We start from the raw sequence: 27,265 nt of genomic DNA, 5'->3' as shown, positions 1-27,265 counted from the left end.
TCTGGGGGGCAGTCACAGCCTCCACCCCATCCCTGAACATTTGGAGCCGGTGCCAGAAACTGGAGACAAAAGCACGAGCATCGAGGAGCATCGGCAGCCTGGGGAGGTGGTGGTATGCGGGGATCTCACGCTGAGTTTGCAGGGTTTGACGGTTTCCCTGGTGTAACTGCTTCCGCCATAGCCAGCTTCAAGCTCCCAGCTGTGTGAAAACTAGCTCGTGGATTTCTGAATATTTAGAAACTGCCTCTCCAGTGCTAGCAGGGGCTGCTCCAGCTCCCACCTGGCAGAGGGGGGTAGATGGGAGGGGCCAGGCTTTCTGGCTGCAGCCCCCTGCTGAATTCCTTCCTCCCTGAAGTGTCCTGGAGCTGTCTGGGCCACTCCAGAGCTGGTTGCCCTGCTGGCTGCCAACCCACACAGCCTCCAAGCTCTGACCCGTCACAGGCTACAGGCTACAGGCCACAGAAGTTTGGAGTCCGGCCACAGACCCTGTGGTGGTGGGGCTGCCTCTGGGCTCCCAAGCACCCCCCAATATATCTTTCGGTGAGCCCATGGGGGAGTCAGTGTGTCTGTGACTGGGGTTCCTTCCACTGTGGACCTCCATCCTGGAGCAGAGAGAGGTGGGGGCCTGCAGCAGGCTATGGGTAGGTTAGCCCCCCAGCAATGATTCCCTTGCATTAAGAGGGAAGGGGTTGAGAAAGGGAGCATGCCAAGAGCCAAGCCCCTGTCTCTCAGAACCAGGGATGTCCCTTGGTGTCTGTGTTTGACTCTGGTGGGTGGGGCGGGGGGGTCAGCCTAGTGGTGAGAACTGCAGGTAGACAGGGAGTGGGACCCCGAGGGGAAGGGAGTGGCTTCTCCTCTCTCCGCTGCTCAGAACATCACTTAGGTGTGGGGATGGCCCTCCTTTATCCCTACCGGGGGCTTTTGCAGTTGGGTTTGCAGAATCCTCAGTTGCTATTGGAAACAATGATGTCACTTGCATGGGGCGGAGCTTCAGCAATCCTTTGAGTTAGGGAAGTGAAGCACTCTCCAGGGGTGTGGGGACAAAGAATTAGGATCCTGAGGGTGAGAGGGACAAGGGAGGCTCTGGAAAGGGGCAGGAGGAGTGAGGGCTGGGAGTGAATTAGGAGAGGAAGAGTAGAAGCAGAAAATATGGGATGTGTATCCTGGCACACACCTCACCAGAGCAAGTGCTTTCTGATGCCTAACCTTGGTCCCATCCGCTACAAACACAACTCCCTCTGGCCTTAGCGTCTCCATAATTGATTTGGGTCCAGACCCCCAGACTCTCCTGAAAGATCCAGCCAACATGGGGGCAGTCGCTGCCACCCTTTCTATTCTTCTCAACCCTCTGGGGGGAGTCCAAGTCACGTGGCCAGGCAGATGGGGTGTGTCCCCCATTTTTGAGCCTTTTGGAGAGGGGAGCCCCACTGTCCCTCCCCCAGAGACACGGCTTAGGGCCTCTCCACACCCCTAGGTCTCCAGCCAGCAGAGTCAGGCCCCGAAATACCGTTGACTATGGGTGAGGACTCGTGCGCGCGCGCGCGTACACACACACACACACACACACACACACACACACACACTGGCAGGACACATTTGGTCATGTTAAAAGACACGCAAGGCTGCCGCAGTGACACGAACCCCTCTAACCAATCTAAACTCATCTCCCTGCAGGTTACTGTCCCAGCGACCCCTCCACACACCCGCGCGCACACGCACACTCGCGCACAGGCTCCCCCCCTCCCGCCCCCGCGTGCTCTGATAAATGCTCGCACCAACGCAGGCGCACACTCTGGCGCGGGAGGCGCCCCTCCGTGTTGGGAAGCGGGGGCGGCGGGAGGGGCAGGAGACGCTGGCCCCACTCGCGGCTCCGCAGCTGTCGCGGTCGCCGCAGCGTCGGGACCAGGACCAGCGAAGCCCGCGGAGGAGCCGCGACTGCGGCGTCCTCTCGGCGCCGGGCGCCTGGAGCAGCGCCGGGACCCGCTTCAGCACCGCGGACAGCGCCAGCCGCTCCAGCCGAGCGTGGGACCCACGCGTGCCCAGCGCAGCGCCCGTCGGCCGAGGGCTCGGGTGCCTTCTTCCCTCCCTCAGACGTCCGGGGACCACGGCTCCGGGGGAAGACGTGGCGCCCCCAGCCCGCGGGATCGGGCGCACGCAGGACGGCCGGGACACCCCGCTGGGGATGCGCCGAGGGCCCCGTATTCGCGCTGCCCAGAGCTAGGGCTCTGCCCGGAGCCCATGAGCACCATGCGCCTGCTGACACTCGCCCTGCTTTTCTCCTGCTCCTTTGCCCGCGCCGCCTGCGACCCCAAGATCGTCAACATCGGAGCTGTGCTGAGCACGCGGAAGCACGAGCAGATGTTCCGTGAGGCCGTGAACCAGGCCAACAAGCGGCATGGCTCCTGGAAGATCCAACTCAATGCCACCTCCGTCACCCACAAGCCCAACGCCATCCAGATGGCCCTGTCGGTGTGCGAGGACCTCATTTCCAGCCAGGTGCCCACCCCCCCACCACCACCACGGCTCTTGCTTCGCAGCTCTTGCCCTTCCCCCACCGCCTCCCCGCCATCCTCCCTCCTCCACCCTCCATCCCTCCTACTGTCCCAGTTTCATCCCACCCTTTCCTAGCTCTCTTAAGAGAGGACCCCTAAGCAAGCTGGCTCATTCTGGAAAGGGCTGGTCTCACTAGCAGCCAAACACCAGTTCCCCATCTCGCCACATCTCTCTCCCCCACAATGGTCACCGGCCACTCTGGTCAGTCGTCTCGAGGTTCCAGGGTTCTAGGTCCTGACCGATGTGTGCAGACGCATGGCAAGCATTTCGTGGTTTGCTTCATCACTGTGTCAGTGAGGGGTGGGTATCCTGGGCTTATGCGTAGAGGTGCTGTTCCAGCCACAAGCCCACACTATGCGCAGGTCTTTAAACAGGATGGGGCCTGGGGCCATCTTTGTCTCTGCTTCTAGACCTCCTTCCCTTCCTCCCTCCCCTTCCCCCATCCATGGGTTTGTCTGAGATGGGAAATGGCCCAGGTGTTGAAGCAGGGTTTTCTGGAGGGTAGGAGCGGGGACTGTGCGTGTGGGAGGTGTCAGGGCCCAGCGTGGGAGCCGCTGACGACCAGAGCCGCGGGGGAGGACAGGACTCCTAGGATTTTGCCTGTCAGAGCTGTCCGCCCCTGTGCAGTGCTGCTTGCTGAATTCCAATGAACCCACGGGATCACTGCAATGCAGCGCTTTATGTAAGAGTCAGGGCCGACACCGGGCCAAATGATGCTCATCTCTGCTCACCTGACAGACACCACATCTGTGGACATCAGTGGACAGGCACACTCACGCAAGCACACATTCACATCTGTGTTTGTGTAGAGATGCCTAGACTTACGTTAGCACACACTCATGCACATCAGTGTTACACGCTCACACACACATCTGCCCAACACACATGCACACCCACGGACACGCAGAGCTTGGCACACCCAGGTGCACATGCAAACGCATGTGCTCACACACATGGGCTCCATCATGCACACACATGCACCCACACATATGGACACGTGGGGGCATACATTTATACACATGCATATTCCAGCACGTTCTCGTGAACACCTGCATGGTCACTCGTGCAGACACAGACTGAACACTTTTGGGTGCAGACTGGAGGTGAGGGCCGGGGGCGGGGGGCAATAGCCGGTCCAAACAGCTCCAACTGCAGAGGCTGGGGCTGTGCTTTGCCCAGAAATCCCCCCTTCCCACCTCATGAGCCACCTGCACGCTCCCAGCCCCAAGCACTAGAGACAGGACTGGGTGAAGCCTCTGTGGCCAGCAGCTGAGGTCACATGTCCCATCTGGGATGAGGGAGAGACGTGAAGAAGTGGAGTTAGAGAGTCCGGTAGGGCCCTTTTTGGGGACCCCTCCTCCAACTCACAGTTATGCTGTCTGTGAGCATTGTTCCCCCAGACAGCAGCCAGTGCCAGGACCAAAGGTGACGGCAGCAGCTGCCACTAACTGAGCACACCCTATGGGCAAGGGCTGTGCCAGCATGGCAGCCATCGCCCCCACAGTGTGAGGCCGGAGCATGCCCCCCCCCACGTGCAGGAGGAGGTGGGCCCTGTGGCTCAGAGAGTGGAAGGCGGAGTTGGAACAGACACAGGTCCTTCTAATGTGAGAGTGGCAGGGAAATGCCCAGCCATCTGCTCCCTGCCACCACCTTTTCCCTGCCTTGGAGGACTGAGCCACTGGCTTCAGACCTGCCTGCAGGGGCTGTGGTCTGGGCAGGAAGGTAGGCTGCACCCCCCCCCCACCTCCCTTCCCTTCCTTGAGGGTGTGGTCAGTGCTCAAAGTCAGGACTGGGTCTTGTTCAAACTAGGCTGAGCTCAGCAGGCCCCTGGAAGGCACCTGCAAAGGGCTGAGGCTCCAGGGGCTCCTCGCCTGGCCCCTGCCGATAGAGCTCCATCTGCAGTATTAGACGCAGACATTCCAGATCAGCTCTCAGTTTCTGGAACACTGGCCTCTGCACCCAGGAGGAGAGACAGTGGGTGGCGTGGTGTGCTTGTCAGCATGATGCAGGACCAACGACTCTCACCAGCCTGTGCTGGGGGTGATGTGTACCTCCTGGGACATCACAAGAACAGTCCTTGCCCTCCCTTTCAGGGTCTTCATACCCACCCCAGGAGCGTCCCTCCAGTGCGAGGGGGGAAGGGAGGCCCCAGGCAGGGGAAGTGCAGGGGAGGGGTCCGTCACCTCCCTGTGTGTCCTGTCGGCCCCCTGGAGTCTTGCTCTGCCTCTGACTCACCCCTTCAATTGTTTTATAGTCTGAGGGTGGTTCTAGGGTCTTGTCCCCTTGCCTGGGGGTGTGCACCCCTTGGGCTGCATGTGTGCACAAATGGTGCCCCTGGATCTCCCCACCCCTGGCCTGCTGAGTTCAGCCTCTGCTGCTTCTGGGCAGCCAGCTCCAGGGCAGTCCCCATCCCACCCTCACCCCCGACTTGTGCTGACCTTGTCCCCTGTGTCCACAGGTCTACGCCATCCTAGTTAGCCACCCACCTACCCCCAACGACCACTTCACTCCCACCCCCGTCTCCTACACAGCCGGCTTCTACCGCATCCCCGTCCTGGGGCTGACCACCCGTATGTCCATCTACTCAGACAAGGTAAGCCTGACCACTCAATGGGGACCCAGCTGGCTCTGTTCCTGTGTTCAGACCCAGTGGCTGAGTTCTGCAGCCCAGGGCCACTGGCAGCTGCCTTGGGGAGAGGGAGGAGGGCGGAGGCACTGAGGTGCTCAGACAGTGGGCTCTGGGCTCAAGGAGCAGCAGGGTGAGACATGAGCTCATGCATTCATGCATGTTCACACACTCGAACCCACACACAGAGCCTCACACACACACAGACTGACACGCACACACATACACACCGATACACATTCTCCTAGCACGCAAACTCAGACTCACACAGACTCACAGATACAAACAAACCCGTACATTCACACCAAGTTCACGTGCACACACAAACACGTTCCCGTGAACACTCAGGGGCGCTTAACCATGCTCTCACACATGCACACTCACACCACACACACTCTTACACTCATACATACGCTAACGTGTTCACCGTCCCACACACTCATGCTGCATCACACACACACTCACAGGCACACTCATGCACTTATACTCATGCCGACACACACACATACACTCATTCTGGCAGGTGACAGGCACGAATAACAAGCTCTCGGAAGCAGCAGAGGTCCCCGCGGGCTGAGAGAAGGGACAGACAGGTGGATTTTGGAGAGCTGGAGGAGTCGCTGCCAGAGGAGGAAAAGCCTGGAAGGGGTGCACCAGGCAGCCATGAGGTTGTGGGTCCCAGTCCTTCCAGCTGCAGGGCACAGGTGTAAAAGATGTCCGCTTGTGTGCAGGGTAACAGAGGAGGCAGCTCATGGCAGGACAGGCTAGTCTGGGGTGTGCAGGCCCTGGGGCTGCAAGCACCACTACTCAGCAGCATATAGCACCTTTGTGGTCCCTGGGTGGGGAATGGGGGTCTGCCTGGAGCCATCCAATCCTGGAGCAGCCGCTGGAAGAGCCAAGAGGTCACCGAGTTGGTATCCCATAGAGGTGGGGACCTCATTCTAGGTCACACAGCTCTCCCACAGCATCTGCCCATGATTCTGGGAGGACTCGTCAGCAGGGGATGCCAAGAACCACCAGGAGGCTGGGAGGGCCTCCCAGCTGGCCCCACATGTTCCTCCAGACCTTGGGCTACCTGTAGACAGATCAGGAGGGGCCAGAGGAGAGGCCGTGTGCTGGGGGCTTCCCAGTCCCCCATCCTCTCCAAGTGCATCTTGCCAGGAGCCCACAGTTCTAGATAAAGCTGCCTAAGGCACGGAGATCATCCCGGCCAGGGCCAGAGGGGTCTGGGGAGTCAGAGGTGAGGGGAAAGGGAAGCCAGAGCCAAAGTGTCTCCAGGAGGCTCCCAAGGGAGGAAGCCAGTTGGAGGCTGGAGCAGCAGCCCTTTCCTGAGGCTCTGGGAGCCCCCGTGTGTAGCTGAGACACACAGACTGTTCAGATGCACTTAGACCTCAACTTCAGAGAAGTGGGGGATCCTTTCCTGTGCCCTCCAACCTCCTTAGCTCTCTGGCACCAGTCCCCTCCTGCACAGAAGGGAGGAGCTGTGCTCTACCCAGAAAAGCGGCTGGGAGGAGGCACCCTCTTCCCAGGGCAGAACCCCGGCCTGGCTTCAGATTGTGGCCCAACTCCCTGGTCCAGCGTGAGGTCAAACCTAATGACCGAACCTCACAACTCTGCCCTGGCCCCACTCATTGTCCCAATCCACTGCCAATCTGTGCCCAACACACGGACCCGGAAGGCCCGGGGTCAGAGCCAGTCCGAGACCCCAAATACAACCCCCTTGCAGCTGTGTTGGCAAGCGGATGAGGGCCAGAGGCAAAAGGGCATTCTTGCACTCTGGTTCCAAGGCGCTGCCCCCCAGGCCACAAAGAGGGAGCAGGTGGGAAAATGGTGTGCACATCTCTGAGGACCACAAGATCAGCATGGGGCTAGTGTTCCGGGTAGACGTGGAGGAGCGAGGCCGAGGAGGGCAGAGCCCGCCACGCACTCCTGTCCTGTCATGCCCCATCCTGGCAGTTATAGGCACACACAGAAGTAAGGCGGGGTCAGCAAGCAATCACCTCTAGACTTGAAGACAAGAAGTATTTAGCCCCAAATAAAGACTTTCGGCACACACGACGGTTCTGTGAATTTGGGAAGGAGTCCAGTGAAGCCCCAGTAGGGATCTTTGAGAGGCTGCCGCAGGGGCTGGCAGCCAGGGAGTAGGGGAGCTCATCTCAGGGACGGTTCCAGAGACCTAATTAATGCCGGTCAGGGTGCTGCTGGGCAGACCCCCAGCTTCTGTTTCTCCGTTTGGATGGCCTGGGGCGGGGGGAGAAGCCAGCAGTGGGAGACGGCAGGGGGAGTGGGGCTCCTGGCTCTGGCAGGTGTCGCCCAGTGGTGCGAGGGCAGAGCTGGGCGGAAGCAGGGTCCCCGGGGTGTGGAGGGCAGCCTGGGCGAAGCGCCCCCATGCCCCTGCTGGCCGCGGGCCGCCGGCGAGCCCCTCAGCCCTCCCGTGTTCCCGCAGAGCATACACCTGAGCTTCCTTCGCACGGTGCCGCCCTACTCGCACCAGTCCAGTGTGTGGTTCGAGATGATGCGCGCCTACAGCTGGAACCACGTCATCCTCTTGGTCAGCGACGACCATGAGGGCAGGGCCGCGCAGAAGCGCCTGGAGACGCTGCTGGAGGAGCGCGAGTCCAAGGTGAGGCCCGGGCCGCGGGCGGGGGGAGCCGGAGCAGGAGCCGAGGAGCCGGAGCCGGAGCCGGCGCGCTGCCCGCCGCTGTGTCTGTGGCCCGTGTGTGCACACCCTTTCTTTCCATCGTGCATGGTCAGCACCACTACGTCTGGCGAGCGCCCGCCCCAGCCTGTTCTCGGCTCATTTCACTCGCTTTGCCATTAGTCGAAATCTCTCCTTCGTGTCAGTCCCTGCGGGGCGAGGGCAGGACCACCTGGAGCTCCGCAAACACCCCGCCCCGCCCACCGCAGCGCCCTCCTCCTCACGGGGCTGCAAGGCCCGCCCCCGGCCCCCGCGCCCCACCCAGACCCGTGCAGTTCCGCCCCCTGGCCCCCTGCAGGCCCCCAGCCCCAGCAGGTGGAGGCCCCAGCCCGGCCCGGCGCGGCCCCGCCCCCTCCCCGCTCCCCATCGGACCCAGTGCCACAGGACCGTGCGTCGTGCCCCTCCCCCAGAGGACCCGGAACCCTCCCTCCCTGGATTCCACGACCTCGCCTCCCCTGCCGCCCTCCCCCTCTCAGCTGCCCATTGTCCTCACCAAAGCTCATCCACGGACATCTGCCCCCCCCTCCCATCTTCCTGGGCTCTGCCCCCTTCAGGCCTCCCCCTCCCCGCACTGAGCCCTGGGCCCGAGGCTGTCCCCTCCTCACTCCTACCAGGGGGCTGGGCTCTGAAGTCCTCCAAGAGACCAGTTACCCTCCTGGCTCTAGGCACAGTGACCAACAGCCCCACCCTGGCCCCCACTCTGTGGGGCTGCAGAGAGAGCAGAGTGGCAATTTCTGGGGGTCCAGGTGACCCCCATCCCCTTCCTTGCCTGCCCCCACTGCCAGCTTGAGGAGGCCCAGGGTCCCGCCTTCACCCAGCCCAGAGCACCGAGCACTCAACACCTGTGCCATGGCCCCTGAGTTAGGATGGAGGCCAAGCCGCGCAGAGAGGGAGGAAGGCCTAGGCTGGGGCGGGCCCTGGGAGGCCAGACCAAGGGGGTGGCGGGGAGCATGTTTTGTCTGTGAAGTCAGAGCTGGCTTCAACCAACTTAGTGTCAACCCCAGGCTCCTCATAGTCCCCTGAAGGGAGTAGAGGGCACCGGCTGGCGTGGGTGAAGCCAGAAGGCAGATTCAGAGGGTCCTGGGGGGTCCTGCTGTGGGAGACCGGCTGAGTGTGAGAGGGAGGGCTGACTACCAGCGCCGTGGGCCCCACTCCTCCCAAGACAGCTTCCACCAGCGCCTGGCAGGCTGGTCACCTCCTGGCGTGCCCACCAGTGGCCGCACACACACACACTTACCGGCCATGTCCCCGCACACCCACCCACGTGCACCCCTGCTCACAGGGACATGTGGTCATTCCCAAGACAATCCCCTCACACTTCACATCTCCCACCACAGCCTGAGACTGTACCTGGACACGCACACAGGCCTGTAGCCCATGGACACACTCACCCCACCAACACACACACACAAGTGCGCGGATGGCACTGGCCTTCATTTCCCCACCAAAAAGCTTGTGTAGACGAACACTTTCACACAGATGCCTGCAGACGCACACCACCCCTGTGGGCACACGTGTGTGCACACGCGCACGATCCTGTCAGGTTCTCTGTCCAGTGCACACGTGGGCGGACGGGTGTGCATACACCCGTCAGTGAGAACAGGCGCCAGGGCCTCTAGGGAAGACAGAGGGAAGGATGCCAGGAGGGGAGGGACAGAGGGGACAGGGCATGAGGGAGGGGCTACTCACCCCCCTTTCAGGACTGCCTGGGGTGGGGCGGGCACCGCTGGGACCACATAGCAGGTGCATGGCAGGGGCGGGGGAGGCAGGTGGGACCCTAAAGGGACACGTTTGGTATGGACACAGACAGGGCCGCCCTTTCTCCCAAGCGTGACCTTTTCCAAGAGCACAGCTCCGTGGCCGGGAGCCCCAGTGGCCCCCGTGCCCCCTCGTCCCCTGCACTGCCCTGGCCCCCAGCCCCGCGCGGGCCTCGGTGTTTGCGAGCTCCAGGTACGTGCCCGTCTGCAGACGTGCCGAGGAGGTGGTGTGGTTGCTTTCGCGCCGTCATTTTCAACCGTTTATAATCTTCTTCTGTGTCTGCATATTTTCTCTGTGCACATTATTCATCAGAGTAAAAAAAGGAACTATGAAAACCTCGACCAACTGTCCTATGACAACAAGCGCGGACCCAAGGTATATATGCATGGACGTGCACGCCACCCACCGACTAGGGAGCCCTGGCCTCCAGCGCCTCGGCCACTAGGGCTGCTGTCGGCCCAGCTGTGCTGAGCTGCAGGCCTGAGCCTTGAGGAGAGTGAGGTCAGGAGGCAGGCAGCCGCAGGCAGGAGAGGGCAGGAGCGGGCCGCCCACCGTGGCCTCAGCCTTGGCCTGCACCGAGAAGCAGGCACGGCCGGCCGCAGGAGGAGCTGCTCTCCGGGAAGTGCATGCGAATCTCTGGGACCCCCAGGGTTTCCTCGAGGAACCCAGGAGGGAGCCCGCCCACCCAGCTGCCCACCTGCCCCTGTCGGTCCAGCCGCTCCTGCAGGGGCCTGCAGGGTCAGGCCTGAGAGGATCTCCCGTGGTTTTGGAAAAGTCGGCCCTATCTCTGCTCCCGGTTGCATTCCAAAACTCTTTTCTGTTTCCTGTCCGCTGCACGCATCCTTCTGAGTCTCGGCCCACTTCAGCTTGCATGCTCAGTGCAAAAGTGAGGACAGGAGAGAGATGGAGCGAGCGCAGGAGAGCGAGCAGGCTGAAGAAAGGACAGCAAGCGAGGCCAGGCCAGGCCAGGCAGGAGCCAGGCAGGCAGGTGCACAGTGCAGGTGGCAGGTGCAGGCCACGGTGGCCCTAGCTAAGCTGCCTCTGGGCTCCTAGCAGCTGCAGCCCGACTCTCGCCCCTGAGGCGCTCCAGCCCATGCCCCAGCCATGTGCTGACACTCTCGCTCACACCGCAGGCTGAGAAGGTGCTGCAGTTCGACCCGGGGACCAAGAATGTGACAGCCCTGCTGATGGAGGCACGGGAGCTGGAGGCCCGGGTCATCATCCTCTCTGCCAGGTGAGTCTGGGCTGGGCCCCTCCCCTGACCTCACCCAGGCCTGCACCTGGGCCAGGGGCTCTGTGGGGCTGACACTGAGTTTCAGCTTCCAAAATGCCATTGCCGAGGAGACCCCCCCACCCCTCCCACCCCCGCCACGTGTACCCGGAGACTTGGGCCGTGCAACGTCCTCTACCTGTCCATCCTTTCTCCTTCTAGTCACCTGTTGCTGCTTGCTCTGACATGGGAGATGGAGAAGTCCCTGCCCTCAGGAAGGCAAACATGGCCCAAGGGGATAGATGTGAACCAGGACTCTGGGAGCCGGGCTCAGGGAAGAAGCCCAGGGAAGGGACATGTGGGTACCAGGGGAGAAGGCCACAGCAGGGAGCGAGCCAGAGTCCTAGGACAGAAGGATTGGAGCAGTTGGAGTGGGCAGGAGGAGAAGGGAACTAGTTAGGGACCTGTGGAAACCAGGTTGCTGCCAGCCAGCACCTCCACCTTGACCTCGGAAATGAGACCCCCAGCACACGGCTGCGCACAGACTATCTGCAAGTGGCTACGTCCCCCCTGGGAAGGGAAAATCCGGGGCACTGGACTAGGAAAACGAAGAGCCCCACCCCATGGCACAGCCAGGAGGGCCTACATGGACACACCCCAGTCTGCCCTTTCCTAGAAGCACCGCTGGGCTCCAGCGGAGTGGAGAAAGACAACAGGGGTCACCCTGCCCAGAGGAGTGCTCCCCAAATGCTGCTGGCCGGCAGACCACAGAGAGGAAGCCGTACTCTGAGTTGCAGGGCAGGGGTCCATTTGGACATTCAGTCAACAAACCCCTGACACAGAGCCAGGTGCCCCACCTCCTGGTGCTGGGGAGGGTGGGGCTAACCAAGGCTCCTTGGGCGGGGAGGTGGGGAGCCCTGCGCTTCCCGCAGCAGCCGGGAGCTAATGCCCCTCTGCCTCTGTCTTAGGTGGCTAACTGGGTTCACACCGACCATCCAACCCTGGGTGCTGTGGGGAGGGCTCCAGGAGAAAGGTTTAAGGACAGAACCAGGCAAGGTCAGGGGGCTGCCCCATCCCTCCCAGACCGAGCCCCTCGGGGAAAGCCCCTCCAGATCCTCCCGTTTGATTTCCCAATTTGTTTATACTCCCCCTCATTCATCATGGGGCTTGAGAGAGGCTCAGTTGATGTGGTAGGATCAAAGAATGGGTGGGTGGGTGGGTGGACAAGTAGACAGACAGATGGACAAATGGACAGTCAGCTAACAACCGGGAGGCCCCTTCAACCAGCACAGAGCAACCCAAGGAACTCATTATGCCAAAACATAGATGTTCAACTGTTGGGCACTTTTACAAAGGATGAGGTCACAGCAAACTAGAACCGCTCAGCCCTCACCTTGTCACCAGAGTGGCCGCAGGACACAGGCCAGAAGCCATCCACAGAAGCCACCACACCCAGGTCCCGGCAGAGGGGTCTCCACCGTTTATCCTGTGCTCAGTGAGGTCCCACACCACACCCTGAAGCCCCCCGAGCACGGGCCGGGAGGGGCTTGGCCTGTGTCGCCCGCCCCCCGGCTCAAAGACAGGTTTCGCAGGTGCGTCTCAGGAGAAGGTCAGCTCAGGGCAGGCGATGTGGTCGCATCTGACAGCTGCACACACCATGCACACGTGGGCAGCACACGCAGCACGCCCATGCACACCACACACACGTGTGCACAGCCAGACAAACCGGTGTGCACTTGCCCACAGGCACACAGCATATTCACACCACACGCACACGTACACATACACACACGTTCTATAGACACACACCCTATGCACACGCGTGTGCACACCCACACCCACACACAGTGCACACACACATTACACATGCACGTGCAGGCGGGACCCCACATACACCACACACGCTTCTATACGGACTATGCACGCCTATACACACGTGCACACACACCGCACATACATGTGCTCCAACCAACACGCGCAGGGCACACATGTAGTCGTGCACGCACACACCGCATGCATGCACCCACCCCACGCGTGCACACGCACTGCAACAAAGGCAGAGCAGCCCTACCAACCCCGCGGCCCCCAGAGACCTCTCGCATCCACACGAGGCCCCTCCCGGGACCGTTAGGACTGGAAGGGACCCCTCCCCTCACACCTGGGCTCCTGGGCACAGAGACGCCCGAGTTTCACGACAGGGCCACCAGCCGCCCAGCTCGTCCAGGTCCCCAGGAGCCAGGGAGGCCAGGGAAAGGCACACACCCGGCACTTCTGCCTCACACGCGGGCTCCTCCTTCGCGAGGGCCCTTGGGAGCATTTTGTGCGGAGCCTCCTGAAACCAATCTTAGTTTTTGAGCAATGTTCAGAGTGCAGGGAGGTCGTTTCTCAAACTTCATTTTCATCTTCCGGAATTGCCTTTTCTGGAACCGATTACTTCCCTAAAACAGTTTGACGGGTTGATCAGGATTTTGCCAACAACTTTTTACTAGTCATCACAATTCGTGCAGACAAGCACAGGCGTGCACCCTGCCCCCTCAGCCAAACGTCCCGGACCTGAATCTTGTCACTCAGACGGGCTTCTCTGCCAGCTCCCGTGGGCAGCCTGGGCCCCTCCAGGCGCCGCACCGGCTTTGCCGGGCAATCCTGGCTGGAGGCTCTCCTTTGGTCGCGGGTGTGGTGCTGCCCAGCACGGGGCCCCTCTCTGTGTGTGGCTCACATCTGACAGGAGCATGTCGTGTAGTGCAAACACTGAAGGCCTACATTTCCTCATTGGCTAATCCTTGAGAAAAGTGGGGGCAGACCCCTTAGGGAGTCTAGAGTCACCTCAGTTTCCAGACTCAGTCATTGTGAAAATAACCCAACACTCCGACAGTCTGTCCAGCCCCTCTGTACCCTGCATTAGCAAAATGCCAGCTGTGGTCTAGGCCCATCGGGGGCCAGGTCCAGGCTGGCAGAGAAGGGAAGGTGGGAGCAGGGGGAGGACCCCCAGTGGCCCCCATAGCCCCACCAGGCCCAGGATCCTTGTCCTGACGAGGAGAGCCCTAGGGGACCAGGTGCACAGGGGCTCCCCTGTAAGGACACCCCGAGAGCTCAGGATCACATGCGGCTCCAAGGCAAGGCCCTGCACTGTGTCCTGCCACCACCCCATCCCTGGGCGGCAGGACACGCACAGCTGCTGGACAGCCTGAGGAGCGGGAGCAGCGGCTCTCGGCTCTGGTCTCTGTCCAGCGGCTTCCTCTGCAATGCGGAGGGCAGTTCCCAGGCACTGGGTCCCACCAACATCTGACCGACCTGGAGCGTCCCCGCCCCCTCATCTTGCATGTGTGCATGTGGAGAACCAGAGTGGTACGGCTTGTCCAGGAGGGTGGCAGGAGCACGGGCTCTGCGGTGACTGTCCACACACAGACCCAAGACTGCCAGTCACCATTACTTGTGTGCTTTGGGTGCCTTGGTTTCCCCTCCTGCCACAGGGATAGTACTGATGTCTGCGGCATAGGGATACCATGATAATTAAATGCGGGAGTCTGTGTAAAGCGCTCAGAGCAGTGCCTGGCACCTGGTGAGCAAGTGAGCAATCGACAATGACCCCTTACCGCCGGGAGCACCCTGACCCTACTCGCCAAGGCAGGAGGCCAGCAGGAGAGGCTGGAAGCTCTGGGGGTCTGGGCCCCATTACCCCATCCCTACCCTCCACACCCTCCCCTCACCTCTGTAGCAGGGAGAGGGGGAGGGTCCTCCCGGCCCACGTGTGGGCTGGCGATGCAGGCTGGTACTGGTCCCTCTGCACCATCACTGGACCCAGAAAGGGCTGGAGGCAGCGGTGTTGCTGGGCCTGTCACCTCTGCAGTGTCCCCAGGCCTCTTTCCAGGGGAGGGCAGGGCTGGGGGACAAAGGGCAGCAGGCCCAGACTCCAGAGGAGGACCTGCGAACTGGGACTGGGAGCAGCCGTGGTCCGGCGGGGAAAAGCTCGCGTCCTGGCCCGTCAGCCCCCTCTGCCCCACAGCGAGGACGATGCCGCCACCGTGTACCGCGCAGCCGCGATGCTGAACATGACGGGCTCCGGGTACGTGTGGCTGGTGGGGGAGCGCGAGATCTCAGGGAACGCTCTGCGCTACGCCCCGGACGGTGAGTGCTGGGCGCCTGCGGGTGCCGGGGGGCAGGGGCTCCCCACGGACCCTAAGCCACCACACTCGCCCCAGGCATCATCGGACTGCAGCTCATCAACGGCAAGAATGAGTCAGCCCACATCAGCGACGCGGTGGGCGTGGTGGCCCAGGCGGTGCACGAGCTCCTGGAGAAAGAGAACATCACCGACCCGCCCCGGGGCTGCGTGGGCAACACCAACATCTGGAAGACAGGGCCGCTCTTCAAGAGGTGGGCGGGGTTCTCTTCTAGGAGTGGGCGGGGACTAGACTCCAGGGGTGGGCGGGGACCATCCGGAGGTGGGAGGGAACTATCGTCCAGAGGTGGGGGGGGGGACTATCCAGAGATGGGCGGGAACTATCGTCCAGAGGGGGGGGGGAACTATCCAGAGATGGGCGGGGACTAGCCTCCAGAGGTGGGCGGGGACCATCCAGAGGTGGGCGGGGACCATCCAGAGATGGGAGGGAACTATCGTCCAGAGGTGGGGGGGGGGGGACTATCCAGAGATGGGAGGGAACTATCCTCCAGAGGTGGGCGGGCTCCCTTCTAGAGGTGGGCGGGGACTATCCTCCAGAGGTGGGCGGGGCTGTCTTCTAGGGGTGGGCGGGGACTAGCCTCCAGAGGTGGGCGGGGCTGTCTTCTAGGGGTGGAGGGGGGGTGTCTCTTCTAGAATGGGTGGGGCACCCTTCTAGAGGTGGGCGAGGCTGTCTTCTAGAGGTGGGTGGTGCCTCGCTGGAGATGGGAGTAGTCCTCTTCAGCAGGTGGTCCAGGGCAGCCTGCTGCTGACATCCTACAGACGCAGTCATCTCCGCGACTTTCCTCCTCGTTCCCCCATCTCTCTCCCACCACCACCACCTCCATCTCCACTGTGCTAATCACCCATCTCATTGCCAACACTGACATTAATGCTTCAAATGCCAGTGAAGTCGTGGCTGCCTCCACTGCTCCTGACCCCACCTTTTAACACTGCAGCCAACCCTGAGACCCACTCCAGCTACACAGGGTAGTTGACAACCTTTGGGAGGAGGCTCCTGCTGCAGATGGGGACAGGGAACCCAGCAGATCAGACAAAGAAGCCCCCAAAAGGATGGAACCCAAGCCCGTAGAGAGCCAGGGTTGGCCAGATGCCCCAGTGGGTGGCCACAAAGGGGCAGGAGTTAACTCACAGCACCCTGGACACTATGCCACTCAGCCCATCACCAGGCCCCCCACCCCCACTACATAGTGAACACTGAGTAGCGTGTGCAGAACATGGTTATGGTGCCCACAACAGGAGTACGAACACAGCTGCAGGTCTATGCAGCATATGTGCACAGACTCAGAGAGGCATGTGGCACACACACACACACGTGCCACAAGTACATGTAGAGGGGTGCATCCACACAAAGATCACGTGTGCTCACATGTATGGCCCCATGTACACACATACACATGAGTGTGCACACACAGCAAGACAGGACCTCAGCCCTACCTCCCCCACTTGCTGGTGAACGGGCTGGTGCATCCTGCCTGGGCTTACTCCTCCTCACTTGTTAAGCAAGGATGACAGCTGGGAGGGAATGTCCCAACCCACAGAAAGCTCCGGATGGGTCTGGTGCTCGGGACCTGCTGGGCTACCATAGCTGTGTTATCCGTCTGGTGCTGGCAGGCCGGGACACCATCACCAGATGCCCAGCATGAGGGTCTGACGTCTGCTGATCTTTCTTTCTTGGGACTGAGGCAGAAGAAGGCGCTCGGGCTCAGAAGGCCAGGGAGAGAGAGTGTCTCTGATAAGTCTGCCCACACTCCCCTCTGCAGAGTGCTGATGTCTTCCAAGTATGCAGACGGCGTGACAGGCCGCGTGGAATTCAATGAGGATGGGGATCGGAAGTTCGCTAACTACAGCATCATGAACCTACAGAACCGGAAGCTGGTGCAAGTGGGCATCTACAATGGCACCCATGTAGGTGGGGGTCATGAGGGGGTGGGGGCTGGGGCCTTAGGGTCCTGGGGCCAAGACCCCTGCGTGGCCACCCTCCATCTCATACTCCCACCCCCAGGTCATCCCCAACGACAGGAAGATCATCTGGCCGGGTGGAGAGACAGAGAAGCCCCGAGGGTACCAGATGTCCACCAGGCTGAAGGTGGGGACCCCGCCACCCTGTGTCAGCATCCACACCCCAGACGCTCCATCCAGCTCCTCAGGCCCAGAGGAGGGGACAGGGAGGTCAATGAAAGTGACTGAAGGAAGTGGGGAATGACCATCACCTGGCTGCTCTAGCCCGCACCTGGCACCACAGAGGAAGCAGGGCGAGCAGGTGGAGGGATGAGAGGAAGCTGCCGGCCCCCCATCCCATGGGCTCTCTCCAGTGCCTCTCCTGATGCAACTCCACTTAAGCCTAGGGAAGCCGTGTGGGACAGGACTCTCCTGGGATGAGCTGATAGGGGACGGAGGGACCACGAGGTGGTTATTCTGTGGACCTCAGCCTCAGCACTCTCCGTCCTGAGTCCTGGTTCTTGAGATGCCATTTCCACACCCCTCATCACCCTTCTGGGTAGTCCTAGCCACCCCCACCCCCAGTCTCACAGCCTCCTGACGTGACCGAGTCAAACCGTCCTTTTGGCCCCCTCCCCCACCGCTGGGCATTCCCCATAGCAGGCTGTTCTCTCCTTGGCTCTCTCCCTGGGCCTCTGGGAGCCCCTCCTTTGCTGGCCTTTCCCCTCGAAATTTCCCTTCCTTGCTCCTTTGGGCTCATCCCTCCTTCACGGTCATCATCCTTCACGACGGGCAGGGTGGGCTTTTCCAAAGCAGTTTGATACCTTGAATTGAAAAGTCTGAAAGTAAGAGCCCAAACACTGACGACCAGATGGTCCCATTCAGGCCTCCAGATGCAGATGGCTTTGCACAACGTTTTTTTGTTTGTTTGTTTGTTTGTTTTGTTTTGTTTGGCTCATTGATTTTTTAAAGGCACAAACATATTGCTTGTATAAGATAAAAACTTTTTTTTAAAAAAAGAAAAACATGATGAAAGTTTAAAAAGCAATAAGCTCCTTCAGGTGCTCCCAGTCTCCCTGGGGAAAAGTCAAAATGCTGCCCTTGCAGCTGAGACTCTGGTCGGCCCGCCCCTGGAGACCCGCCCTCCCCAGCATGCCAGCAGAGGGTCCCTGTCAAACCGACCCCTGCCTACTCTGCGTGCCCAGCTCCAACAGCGCCTCCTCGGGGCCCTCGTCAGTGTGTTGCATTTGGGTCAGCCCCCCGTGTCCCTATCTGCCCTCCCCACCCCCAGGCTCTGTGCCTGCGAAAGACAGGGAGAAGAGAGAACACCAGCACAAGCCTCGAGGGGGCCCTGGGTTGAGAGGCAGGCTACGGGAGAGAGGACAGCGACCAGAAAGAGGAAAGAGGAGGGGAGCAAAGCTAGGTGGTCAAATGCTCACTGCTGAGGAGACTGAGGGCCAGGAGAGGCCAGGTGACCAGATAAGGGTGATCCTTGTGTGTCCCAGGTCCTGTGCAGACTTGGAGTGGATGCCAGACACGCCCCTGTCCTCATGGTGGGCAGTGGAGGGCAGGGTGCATGCTCTGGGCTGGGACAGGGAGTTTTTCATCCCTGAGAAATCAGAGACGGTGCTGGGCAGACTGGACATTCCAGCAGGCTCTGATGGAGGGAGTGAGGCATAAAGCAATACCCCAAAGACAAGTGGCCAAGAGGAAGGGACAGTGTTTCAGAAGGCCCTGAGTAGTCTGGGGACCCTCCCAGGGACAACAGGCAGGTGTTGCTGACGATGGCCAGGGAAGATGTGGAGCTAAGCAGAGGGCAGTGGCTGGAGGTGGGGGGACGTCAGGGATTTGGAGGGCCTCCAGGGGAGTCTGGGAGCTTAGGGTGGGTGGTCCAGGCTGGGTCTTCTCCCCACCCCCCCAGATTGTGACGATCCACCAGGAGCCTTTCGTGTACGTCAAGCCCACGCTGAGCGATGGCACATGCAAGGAGGAGTTCACCGTCAATGGGGACCCCGTCAAGAAAGTGATCTGCACCGGGCCCAACGACACGTCGCCGGGCAGCCGTGAGCGCGGGGCTGGGGCGCAGGAGCGGGGCGAGGCGGGGCGGAGGGCCCGGGAGCTCGGCGGCGACGGCCCCTGCTCTCCCCCCTAGCTCGCCACACGGTGCCTCAGTGCTGCTATGGCTTCTGCATCGATCTGCTCATCAAGCTGGCGCGGACCATGAACTTCACCTACGAGGTGCACCTGGTGGCTGACGGCAAGTTCGGCACTCAGGAGCGGGTACGCGTGGATTGCTGGGTGCCACGAGGGACGGGTCCGGGTGGATGCAGTCTGGCGAGGGACCGGGCCTGGGGTGGGCGGGGCCTGCGGGCCCGGGGGCGGGGCCTACGGATTGGGGCGGGGCCTGGAGTGGGTGGACCCAAGAGCTGAGCTAGGGCAGGGGCCGGTCCGGGTCGCCGCAGTGGGGCTGACGGCGTTCGCGCGCCCACCGGCTGTGTCGCCACGCAGGTGAACAACAGCAATAAGAAGGAGTGGAATGGGATGATGGGCGAGCTGCTCAGCGGGCAGGCGGACATGATCGTGGCGCCGCTGACCATCAACAACGAGCGTGCGCAGTACATCGAGTTCTCCAAGCCCTTCAAGTACCAGGGCCTGACCATTCTGGTCAAGAAGGTGCGCAGGGCCCGGCGGCGCTGGAGTGGGTTCCTAGGTGAGCCCGGACGGCGCTGACAGCCTGTCCACCTGCAGGAGATCCCCCGTAGCACGCTGGACTCGTTCATGCAGCCCTTCCAGAGCACGCTGTGGCTGCTGGTGGGGTTGTCGGTGCATGTGGTGGCCGTGATGCTGTACCTGTTGGACCGTTTCAGGTGAGCGCGGCCCGGGGGCCGGCCGGACACCTCCGTCTGCGGGGGCGGGGCGGAGCCGGGCGCGGGGGCGGGGCAGGGCTGCCCCTCCCGTCCTCTCCCGCCCGCGCTCTGCGCCCCGCAGCCCCTTCGGCCGGTTCAAGGTGAACAGTGAAGAGGAGGAGGAAGACGCGCTGACCCTGTCTTCGGCCATGTGGTTCTCCTGGGGCGTCCTGCTCAACTCGGGTATCGGGGAAGGTGAGCCGCGCCCGGGCCGCATCCCACTCTGCCCCTTCCCGCCTGCCGGGAGCTGACAGTCCTCTGCTCGCAGGCGCCCCCCGGAGCTTCTCGGCGCGCATCCTGGGCATGGTGTGGGCCGGCTTCGCCATGATCATCGTGGCCTCCTACACCGCCAACCTGGCGGCCTTCCTGGTGCTGGACCGGCCAGAGGAGCGCATCACGGGCATCAACGACCCACGGGTGAGGCCTGGCCGGCTGGGAGCGGGGGGCGTGAGGTCAGCGGCGCTCTGCCTCGGGTGGGCTCCGGGAGCAGCCGCGAGCCCTGCGCTCTGCCCCCGCAGCTGAGGAATCCCTCCGACAAGTTCATCTACGCCACGGTGAAGCAGAGCTCGGTGGACATCTACTTCCGGCGGCAGGTGGAGCTGAGCACCATGTACCGGCACATGGAGAAGCACAACTACGAGAGCGCCGCGGAGGCCATCCAGGCCGTGCGGGACAAGTGAGGGGGGGCGGGACAAGTGGGGGGGGGGCAGGGGAGGGGCATCCACCCGACAGGAAGAGTGAGGGTGTCCGGGCTGGATGGGAACCAGAGGATGGAGATAGAGGTGAGGTTTCCAGGTGGGCAGGGCGAAGGAGTGCAAGGTGCAGAGGTGAGGGCAGCCTGATTGTGCAGGGCGCCTGTGACCCCTGCCCCTGCCCACAGCAAGCTTCATGCCTTCATCTGGGACTCGGCGGTGCTGGAGTTCGAGGCCTCGCAGAAGTGCGACCTGGTGACCACCGGCGAGCTGTTCTTCCGCTCCGGCTTTGGCATTGGCATGCGCAAGGACAGCCCCTGGAAGCAGAACGTCTCCCTGTCCATCCTCAAGTGAGTTGCCTCACCCGCGCCTACTGCCCTTCGCCCTTCTCCAAGAGGCGTCCACCAGAGGCGGACCCCTCCCCAGAGCCAGACCCTACCGCCTAGGCACACAGGCCCTGCCTCCTGCACCAGGGTCCAGGCCCCATGCCCCGGTCCCCCTCCCACTCCGAGATGGTCCCTCCCAGGTCCCATGAGAACGGTTTCATGGAAGATCTGGACAAGACCTGGGTGCGGTACCAGGAGTGTGACTCTCGCAGCAACGCCCCTGCTACCCTCACCTTTGAGAACATGGCAGGTAGGTCTCCCCGTTTCCCTCGACGCCCGTGCTGATGCTGGTGGGGTTCTCCAAGGGACCTGTACACTGGCCAGCCAACAGCTGAGATGCTGGGTCCTGCCCCACAGGGGTCTTCATGCTGGTGGCTGGGGGCATCGTGGCTGGGATCTTCCTGATTTTCATTGAGATCGCCTACAAGCGACACAAGGATGCTCGCCGGAAGCAGATGCAGCTAGCCTTTGCGGCAGTGAACGTGTGGAGAAAGAACCTGCAGGTAGGGCAGGCCACCCTCCGAGGCCTGGTGCCCATGGCCCGGCCTGGCCCCGGCCCTCCTCCATTCCCACAGGCCGAAGCACTGGCTCAGGCTCCCAGGAGCCCATGTGGGCAGGACTGGAGCTAGGAGCCACGACCAGGGGCCGCGTTGCTGGGGGACCACCTGCAGGTGGCTGCCCCCTGCAAAGCCTGGCTCCAAGCCTCCGCCTGGCCCCTCTGTCTCCAGAGTCGCCCGCCGGCGCCCATTCCATAGGAAGGCAAACTGAGGCAGGGTAAGACAGGGACCCACCTGGGTGTAGCACGTGAGTCCAAGACATATTCTGCCCTCGCCGCCCCATGCCTCTCCTTGGCACCCGCCAGGGACCCCCTTCCCTGCTGCCCTGCTGTGTCCTGTGCTCCATAACTCCAGCCTGAGTTGGGCCAGCTGGCCCTGCCTGGCACCCCAGGCCGTGTCTGTGGGAACTTGCTGCCAGCAGGAGACAGGCTGCCCAAGGGGGTAGGGCAGACAGTGGGGCCTGTGCAGGCCTGTGGGCTCATGGCCCACGGCCCAGTTCTGGCTTCCTTCATCTCTTCTCTTTCTCTGGGCACCTCCCAGAGCCCGTGTCTGGGGATAAAGTTGATGTTCAGAGAGGGAGGGCCATGGGGGGACGGGTTGCTGGAGCCCCCACTCCTCTCATCTGCCTACTCTTGCTCTTGGGACCTGGTCACTGTCTCACTGGCTGGCACAGGGCCGTCCTGGCCACCAGACCCCAGGCCAGGGTCTGGAAGCCGCCGCCATCCATCTATCTCTCCAGTTCATCTTGCCGCCTGCCTTTGGCCCCTCAGCCCCTTCCTGAATCTTGGCGTCCCCCTCGGGACAGAACGGCTGGCAGGGCCCAGGGCCAACTCCTCCAGTGCCTGGGGGACTCTCCTCCTTGGGAGACCTGTAATCCAGGGCCACCCAGGAGCCAGGGAGCTGGGTCGACCTCCCAGGAAGAGAGCCAGACCGGACCCCCCACCCCCCGCCCCAAGCCCAGCCCAGCCCAGCACAAGCAAGGTCAGGCCCATGACCGGGCAGGAGCAGAGGCCGCCTGCGTACGTTGGCTGCTGGTCCGTCTGTCCAGCACAGGGAGGCAGGCAGGAGCGAGGGCCCGAGTGGCCAGCCAGGCTGGGCAGCAGCCCCGAGGAGCAGGCGAGGGCAGGTGTGGCCGCCACCCTTAGCTGTCTAATCACTTATACATATTCATTTTAGGATAGAAAGAGTGGTAGAGCAGAGCCCGACCCTAAAAAGAAAGCCACATTTAGGGCTATCACCTCCACCTTGGCTTCCAGCTTCAAGAGACGTAGGTCCTCCAAAGACACGGTAAGGGGAAGAACGCCCAGTCCCACGTCTCCGACTCTTATCTCGCCCCGCCCCCGTGTCTGTGTCCCGTGCATCAGGCGTGCCCTCTCCCTCACCATCCCATTCACCCCACCTCTGACCGCTGTGGCTCTTCTGCCTTCATCTCTATTTGCCCAGCACATGAGGTCTTCACTCTCTCTAGACCTTTCTTGGTCCTTTCTCCCACTGGCCCTCACGGGGTCCTCTTTCCCCATGTGTCTCTGCGTTGGTCTGCCCCCCATGCCATGACGCCATGCGCCATCTTGAAGCTGTGTCATGTCGTTGGTCAGCCAGTCAGCCTCTGAGCCCGGGGCCCCTGGGAGCCCAGAGCCAATCTGTCCTGGACTCCTCACCTGTCGGGAGGCCACGCCACCTCTGTTACATCCGTTTCTCCAGCCTCTCCCAGAGGAGCCCACTGCCCTCTCTCCCCCCTTGCGACATCCGTGGAGGGGTGGCTGTGATGTCCCATCCGCCCATCTGTCTGGCCGCCAGCCCTGCCACCCAGACACCTGTCTCACGTGTCTCACCAGAGCCATGCCTGTTGCATCCCCTTCATGTGGTCTCTGTGTGGGCCGGGGCTGGGGGCCGGGCCTGGCTCCGTCTGGGTGGACGGCTGGGGCCTGGAACTGGAACAGGTCCCCAGCCACAGGGGACCGTCAGGCGGGGATGGGGGGGGCACCAGAGCGGGTGGAGCCCACCCCAGGCTGAGCTGTGGCCTGCAGAGCCGGAGTCACTGAGGCTCCCAGGCAGAGGCCCAGGAAGGAGAGGCCTCCCGGGAGGAGACCAGCGCCTCAGCTCCTGACCCTCTAGCCCCTCCCCATAGGGCGTCAGAGCAGGCCTCCGACCTTTGGCAGCTTGTCACCGCACCAATGTGCACATTTGGAATAAAAGCCCTTAAAACGGACCCAGCCTTGCTAGGGGTGCCCCGGTCCAAGGTGGGGAGGGGGTGGCCCAGAGTTAGCATTGCCCTTGGCCTCCCTGCAGTCCAGGGGCCGGCTTGGCCTCCATCTTGTGGGGGCTTATGCTCCAAGGTGGAAATGGGATTTGCAACCCCCCCCCCCACACACACACAGCACACTGGAAAGGGGCCAGATCTCCAGGACACAGACAGGGCTTGGCACATAATGATCTGAGACCAGGGTGAAGCCATCAGGCCATCAGGGTGCCCCAAGAGGGGCCCATGTGGCCTGGCTGCTCTGCTTCCCAGGAGGGGCTTGGCACTGGGAGGGTAGGTGAAGAGTGAGGGGCTGGGAGCTGGGAGCACGGCCTGGGGCTTCACAGGCCTGAGAAAGTGGGCAGAGCCTGAGCCAGGGGCCCTGCCAAGGGGTTCAGGAAGAGATCCAAGACCAGAGAGGAGAGGTGGTGGGGCAGGCCTGGGGAGAGGGTATCCTCGTAGACAGCACTTTTAGGGAGGAGCACCAAAGTTACACAGGTGTTAGGCTGCTTTGTGAGGGTGTCATGACCCCCCCATACTCCTACCCAAAGAAAACCCGCATGCCCCTTAGCTGGTCCAGGCGCAACTCAGAGACCTTTGAGATGCCTTTCTGGGGACACAATCCCAACAGACTCTTTGCCCGAGCCTCTGTGGGCACCAGGGACCATTTCCCAGGCCAGTCCTGACACCGTGTGGCATCTGGGGCGGGCCCCGCCCTGTAGGGATGACTGGGGGTACTGCCAGCTGGGGGGGGGGGGCTGGGCGGGGGAGGGCAGCCCAGTTCCCATCCTGTTTCGGGCTGGGCGCCTGCTTGGAGGGAGGCCTGGGTGGGGGGCTCTGTTGGGAGGGGCGGGGTTGATCCGGCTGCTAAGATCCTCTGCCCCTGTCCTGTGGCCGGTCTGGGCCAGGGCAGCACTGGGCGCTCAGGGCTGGGGTCCCTGGCGGCCAGCGGGGCCAGCGGGTATTGATTGTTGGTTCTTATTTATAGAGCACCGGGGGTGGACGCGGCGCTTTGCAAAACCAAAAAGACACAGTGCTGCCGCGACGCGCTATTGAGAGGGAGGAGGGCCAGCTGCAGATGTGTGCCCGTCATAGGGAGAGCTGAGACGCCCTGCCCGCCCTCCTCTGCCCCCCTCCCCCGCAGACAGACAGACAGATGGACGGGACAGCGGCCCGGCCCACGCAGAGTCCCGGAGCACGACGGGGTCAGGGGGAGGAGCGCCCCCCAGCCTCCCCCAGGCCGCGCCCGCCCGCCCGCCGGTCGGCCGGCTGGCCGGTCCACCCGTCCCGGCCCTGCGCGTGCCCCCGAGCATGGGGGCTAACGGGCTGCCTTGTCTGTGTATTTCTATTTTGCAGCAGTACCATCCCACTGATATCACGGGCACGCTCAACCTCTCAGATCCCTCGGTCAGCACCGTGGTGTGAGGCCCCCCGGAGGCGCCCACCTGCCCAGTTAGCCCGGCCAAGGACACTGATGGGTCCTGCTGCTCGGGAAGGCCTGAGGGAAGCCCACCCGCCCAAGACTGCCCACCCTGGGCCTCCCGTCTGTCTGTCCACCCTGCTGCCTGGCGGGCAGCCCCTGCTGGACCGAGGCTCGGACCAGAGCGGCTGAGGACAGGCCAGAGCTGAGCTGGCTGGGCAGGGCCGCAGGGCACTCCGGCAGAGGCAGGGCCCTGGGGTCTCTAAGCAGTGGGGGAGAGGGGCTAACCTGGCCCCGGAGGGGCTTGGAGCAGAGACTGAAGCCCCATCCTTCCCCTTCCACTACCAGAGCCACAGTGGGGGTGTGAGGCCCCAACTGGCTGGGTCACCCCCTCCTCCAGCGCCTGCTCTTGGCAGCCTCGGCTCCACCCCTCTCCTTTTCTTACCCTTGTCCCTTCTTGGCTTGACCCCCATCCACCCAGCTGGCCCTGCCCCTCCCCAAGGGCAGACTCTGACCCTCAGCTGGCAGCTGCCTCCCAGGAGCTCCCTGGGTTCTCCGCTGCCTCTGACCTCTTCCTCCCATCTCCGCGAGGGCTAAGCCGGCTATTCACAGCCCGAGATAGGCTTCCTCACAAGCGCTGGCTCGGGACTGTCCTCAGCCCTGCCCGCCAACTTGTACAGGCCCAGCCCTTCCAGTGTCGAGCGCGTGCCTTCCCCATGCGGTCCGTGCGCAGCCGCGCGCGGCCCCTCCGCCCAGGGGCCCAGCGCGCACTGCCCCTGACCCGGTTTGTGCAGTGGTGATGTCTAAAGGAATGTCACGAAAACTTCTGTCTGTGTCGCTTGTTGACGCCTGCAGGGACTGTGAAGAAGGGCAGGGGGGAAGATCGAGAACAGCCAACGCCCGCTCAGGCCTGAGCAGAGGCGGCGGGGCTCCCAGGGCAAGGGTCCCGCGGTCTCCTCAGGCGGCTGAGGGCGGTGCAGCGCCGAGCGCGGCAGGCGGTGAGCAGGGAGCCCAGCGCCAGGCAGGCGGCCAGGCTGGCGAGGAAGGAGACGGGCCCGAGCACGCAGACCACCGCCAGGTCCCGCGGGGCGAGTGGCTGAGAGCAGTGGCTGAAGGCGGCGTCCGGGAAGGCGGTCAAGGGGCTGAGCGTCTGGCGCCCTGGCAACACGCAGAGCAGCGTCTCGGCCTCTGCGGGACACGGTGCAGAGTCAGGCGGCTGTGGCCGTGGGTCCCGGCCCGCCCACCCTCGCCCGGAGGGCTCACCTGGCGCCGGCCTCGGGTGCCTGCGCAGCCAGGAGCAGAGCGGACGCAGCGCGCAGCCACAGGTCCAGGGGTTGCCGCGCAGGTGCAGCGCGTGGAGAGAGGGCAGGCCGGCCAGCAGCCCCGGCGCGAGCGCAGACAGCTCGTTGTCCTGCAGGCTGAGCGCGTGCAGCAGCGGGAGCGCGCCCAGCGCCGCGGGCTCCAGGCGCGCCAGCCGATTGCCGGCCAGCGATAGGGAGCGCAGCGCGCGCAAGGGCGAGAAGGTGCCGGGCGCCAGCGCCTCTAGCTGGTTGTCGCTGAGGTCGAGCTGCTGCAGCGAGCCCAAGCTCCAGAAGGCCCGCGCGTGCACCCAACGCAGCCCGTTCTCCCGCAGGTCCAGGCGCAGCAGCGTGCCCGCGCCCACGAAGGCGCCAGGCGGCAGCGCGCGCAGACGGTTGTGGTCCAGCAGCAGCGCGCGCACGCACCGGCTCAGGCCCTCTGGCACGGCGGGCAGAGCGCGCCCCGAGCAGTTGACCAGGCCGCCCGGCGCGCACGCGCACGCCTCGGGGCAGTCCGGAGTGCCTGGGGTTCCCGAGGTGGCGGCCGCGGTGGACGGCTGGGCCCAGACTGGCCACGGCGACAGCAGCAGCAGCAACATCGGCGGCGGCCGCCGCGAGAGAAAGGAGGGGCTCCTCATGGGGCAGCGCTAGGAGCCCGCTGCTCCTGCGTCCGCGGAGCCAGTGAGTCTCTGCCGCGCCTGCACAAACATTAAATCTCCGGCCCGAGTGCCGGCAGTTCCTGTTCCATGGCCAGTCCCGCACCTAGGGCGGGGGCTGGGCAGACAGCCAGTGCCCTGCACTGCC

At 62.9% G+C, this 27,265-nt stretch overlaps 2 protein-coding genes across 9 annotated transcripts; one reads left to right on the top strand and one right to left on the bottom strand.

Annotated features, from left to right (window-relative positions):
• Positions 1–1,827: 1,827 nt before the first annotated feature.
• GRIN1 (glutamate ionotropic receptor NMDA type subunit 1) lies at positions 1,828–25,356 on the top strand. 8 transcript variants are annotated; one of them, XM_045803734.2, is made up of 21 exons: positions 2,173–2,496; positions 5,012–5,146; positions 7,626–7,802; positions 9,948–10,010; positions 10,769–10,869; positions 14,849–14,970; positions 15,045–15,219; positions 16,786–16,930; positions 17,028–17,111; positions 18,885–19,026; positions 19,116–19,243; positions 19,472–19,636; positions 19,712–19,830; positions 19,952–20,064; positions 20,138–20,286; positions 20,388–20,545; positions 20,750–20,911; positions 21,088–21,197; positions 21,305–21,450; positions 22,681–22,791; positions 25,100–25,168. In XM_045803734.2, the coding sequence occupies exons 1-21, from the start codon at positions 2,239–2,241 to the stop codon at positions 25,166–25,168; spliced, it is 2,832 nt and encodes a 943-aa protein (XP_045659690.1). In that variant the 5' UTR covers positions 2,173–2,238. The 8 variants fall into 8 exon arrangements, with proteins under 8 accessions (XP_045659689.1, XP_045659690.1, XP_087725295.1 ...); XM_087869169.1 differs by lacking the exon at positions 25,100–25,168 and adding an exon at positions 24,732–24,848; XM_045803733.2 differs by lacking the exons at positions 9,948–10,010; positions 25,100–25,168 and adding an exon at positions 24,732–24,848 and having other exon boundaries at positions 1,828–2,496.
• Positions 25,329–27,265, bottom strand: LRRC26 (leucine rich repeat containing 26). The gene is made up of 2 exons (XM_045803736.2): positions 26,427–27,265; positions 25,329–26,351 (listed from the first exon to the last, which is right to left on the bottom strand). Exons 1-2 carry the CDS (start codon positions 27,097–27,099, stop codon positions 26,068–26,070), a joined length of 957 nt encoding a protein of 318 aa, XP_045659692.1. The 5' UTR covers positions 27,100–27,265; the 3' UTR covers positions 25,329–26,067.

The sequence above is a fragment of the Ursus americanus genome, chromosome 18 (assembly GCF_024610735.1).
Source record: "Ursus americanus isolate L20-20 chromosome 18, mUrsAme1.1.p, whole genome shotgun sequence".
Taxonomy (NCBI): domain Eukaryota; kingdom Metazoa; phylum Chordata; class Mammalia; order Carnivora; family Ursidae; genus Ursus; species Ursus americanus.
Note: the sequence above shows the minus strand (reverse complement) of the source record. Positions and strands in the feature narration are given on the sequence as shown.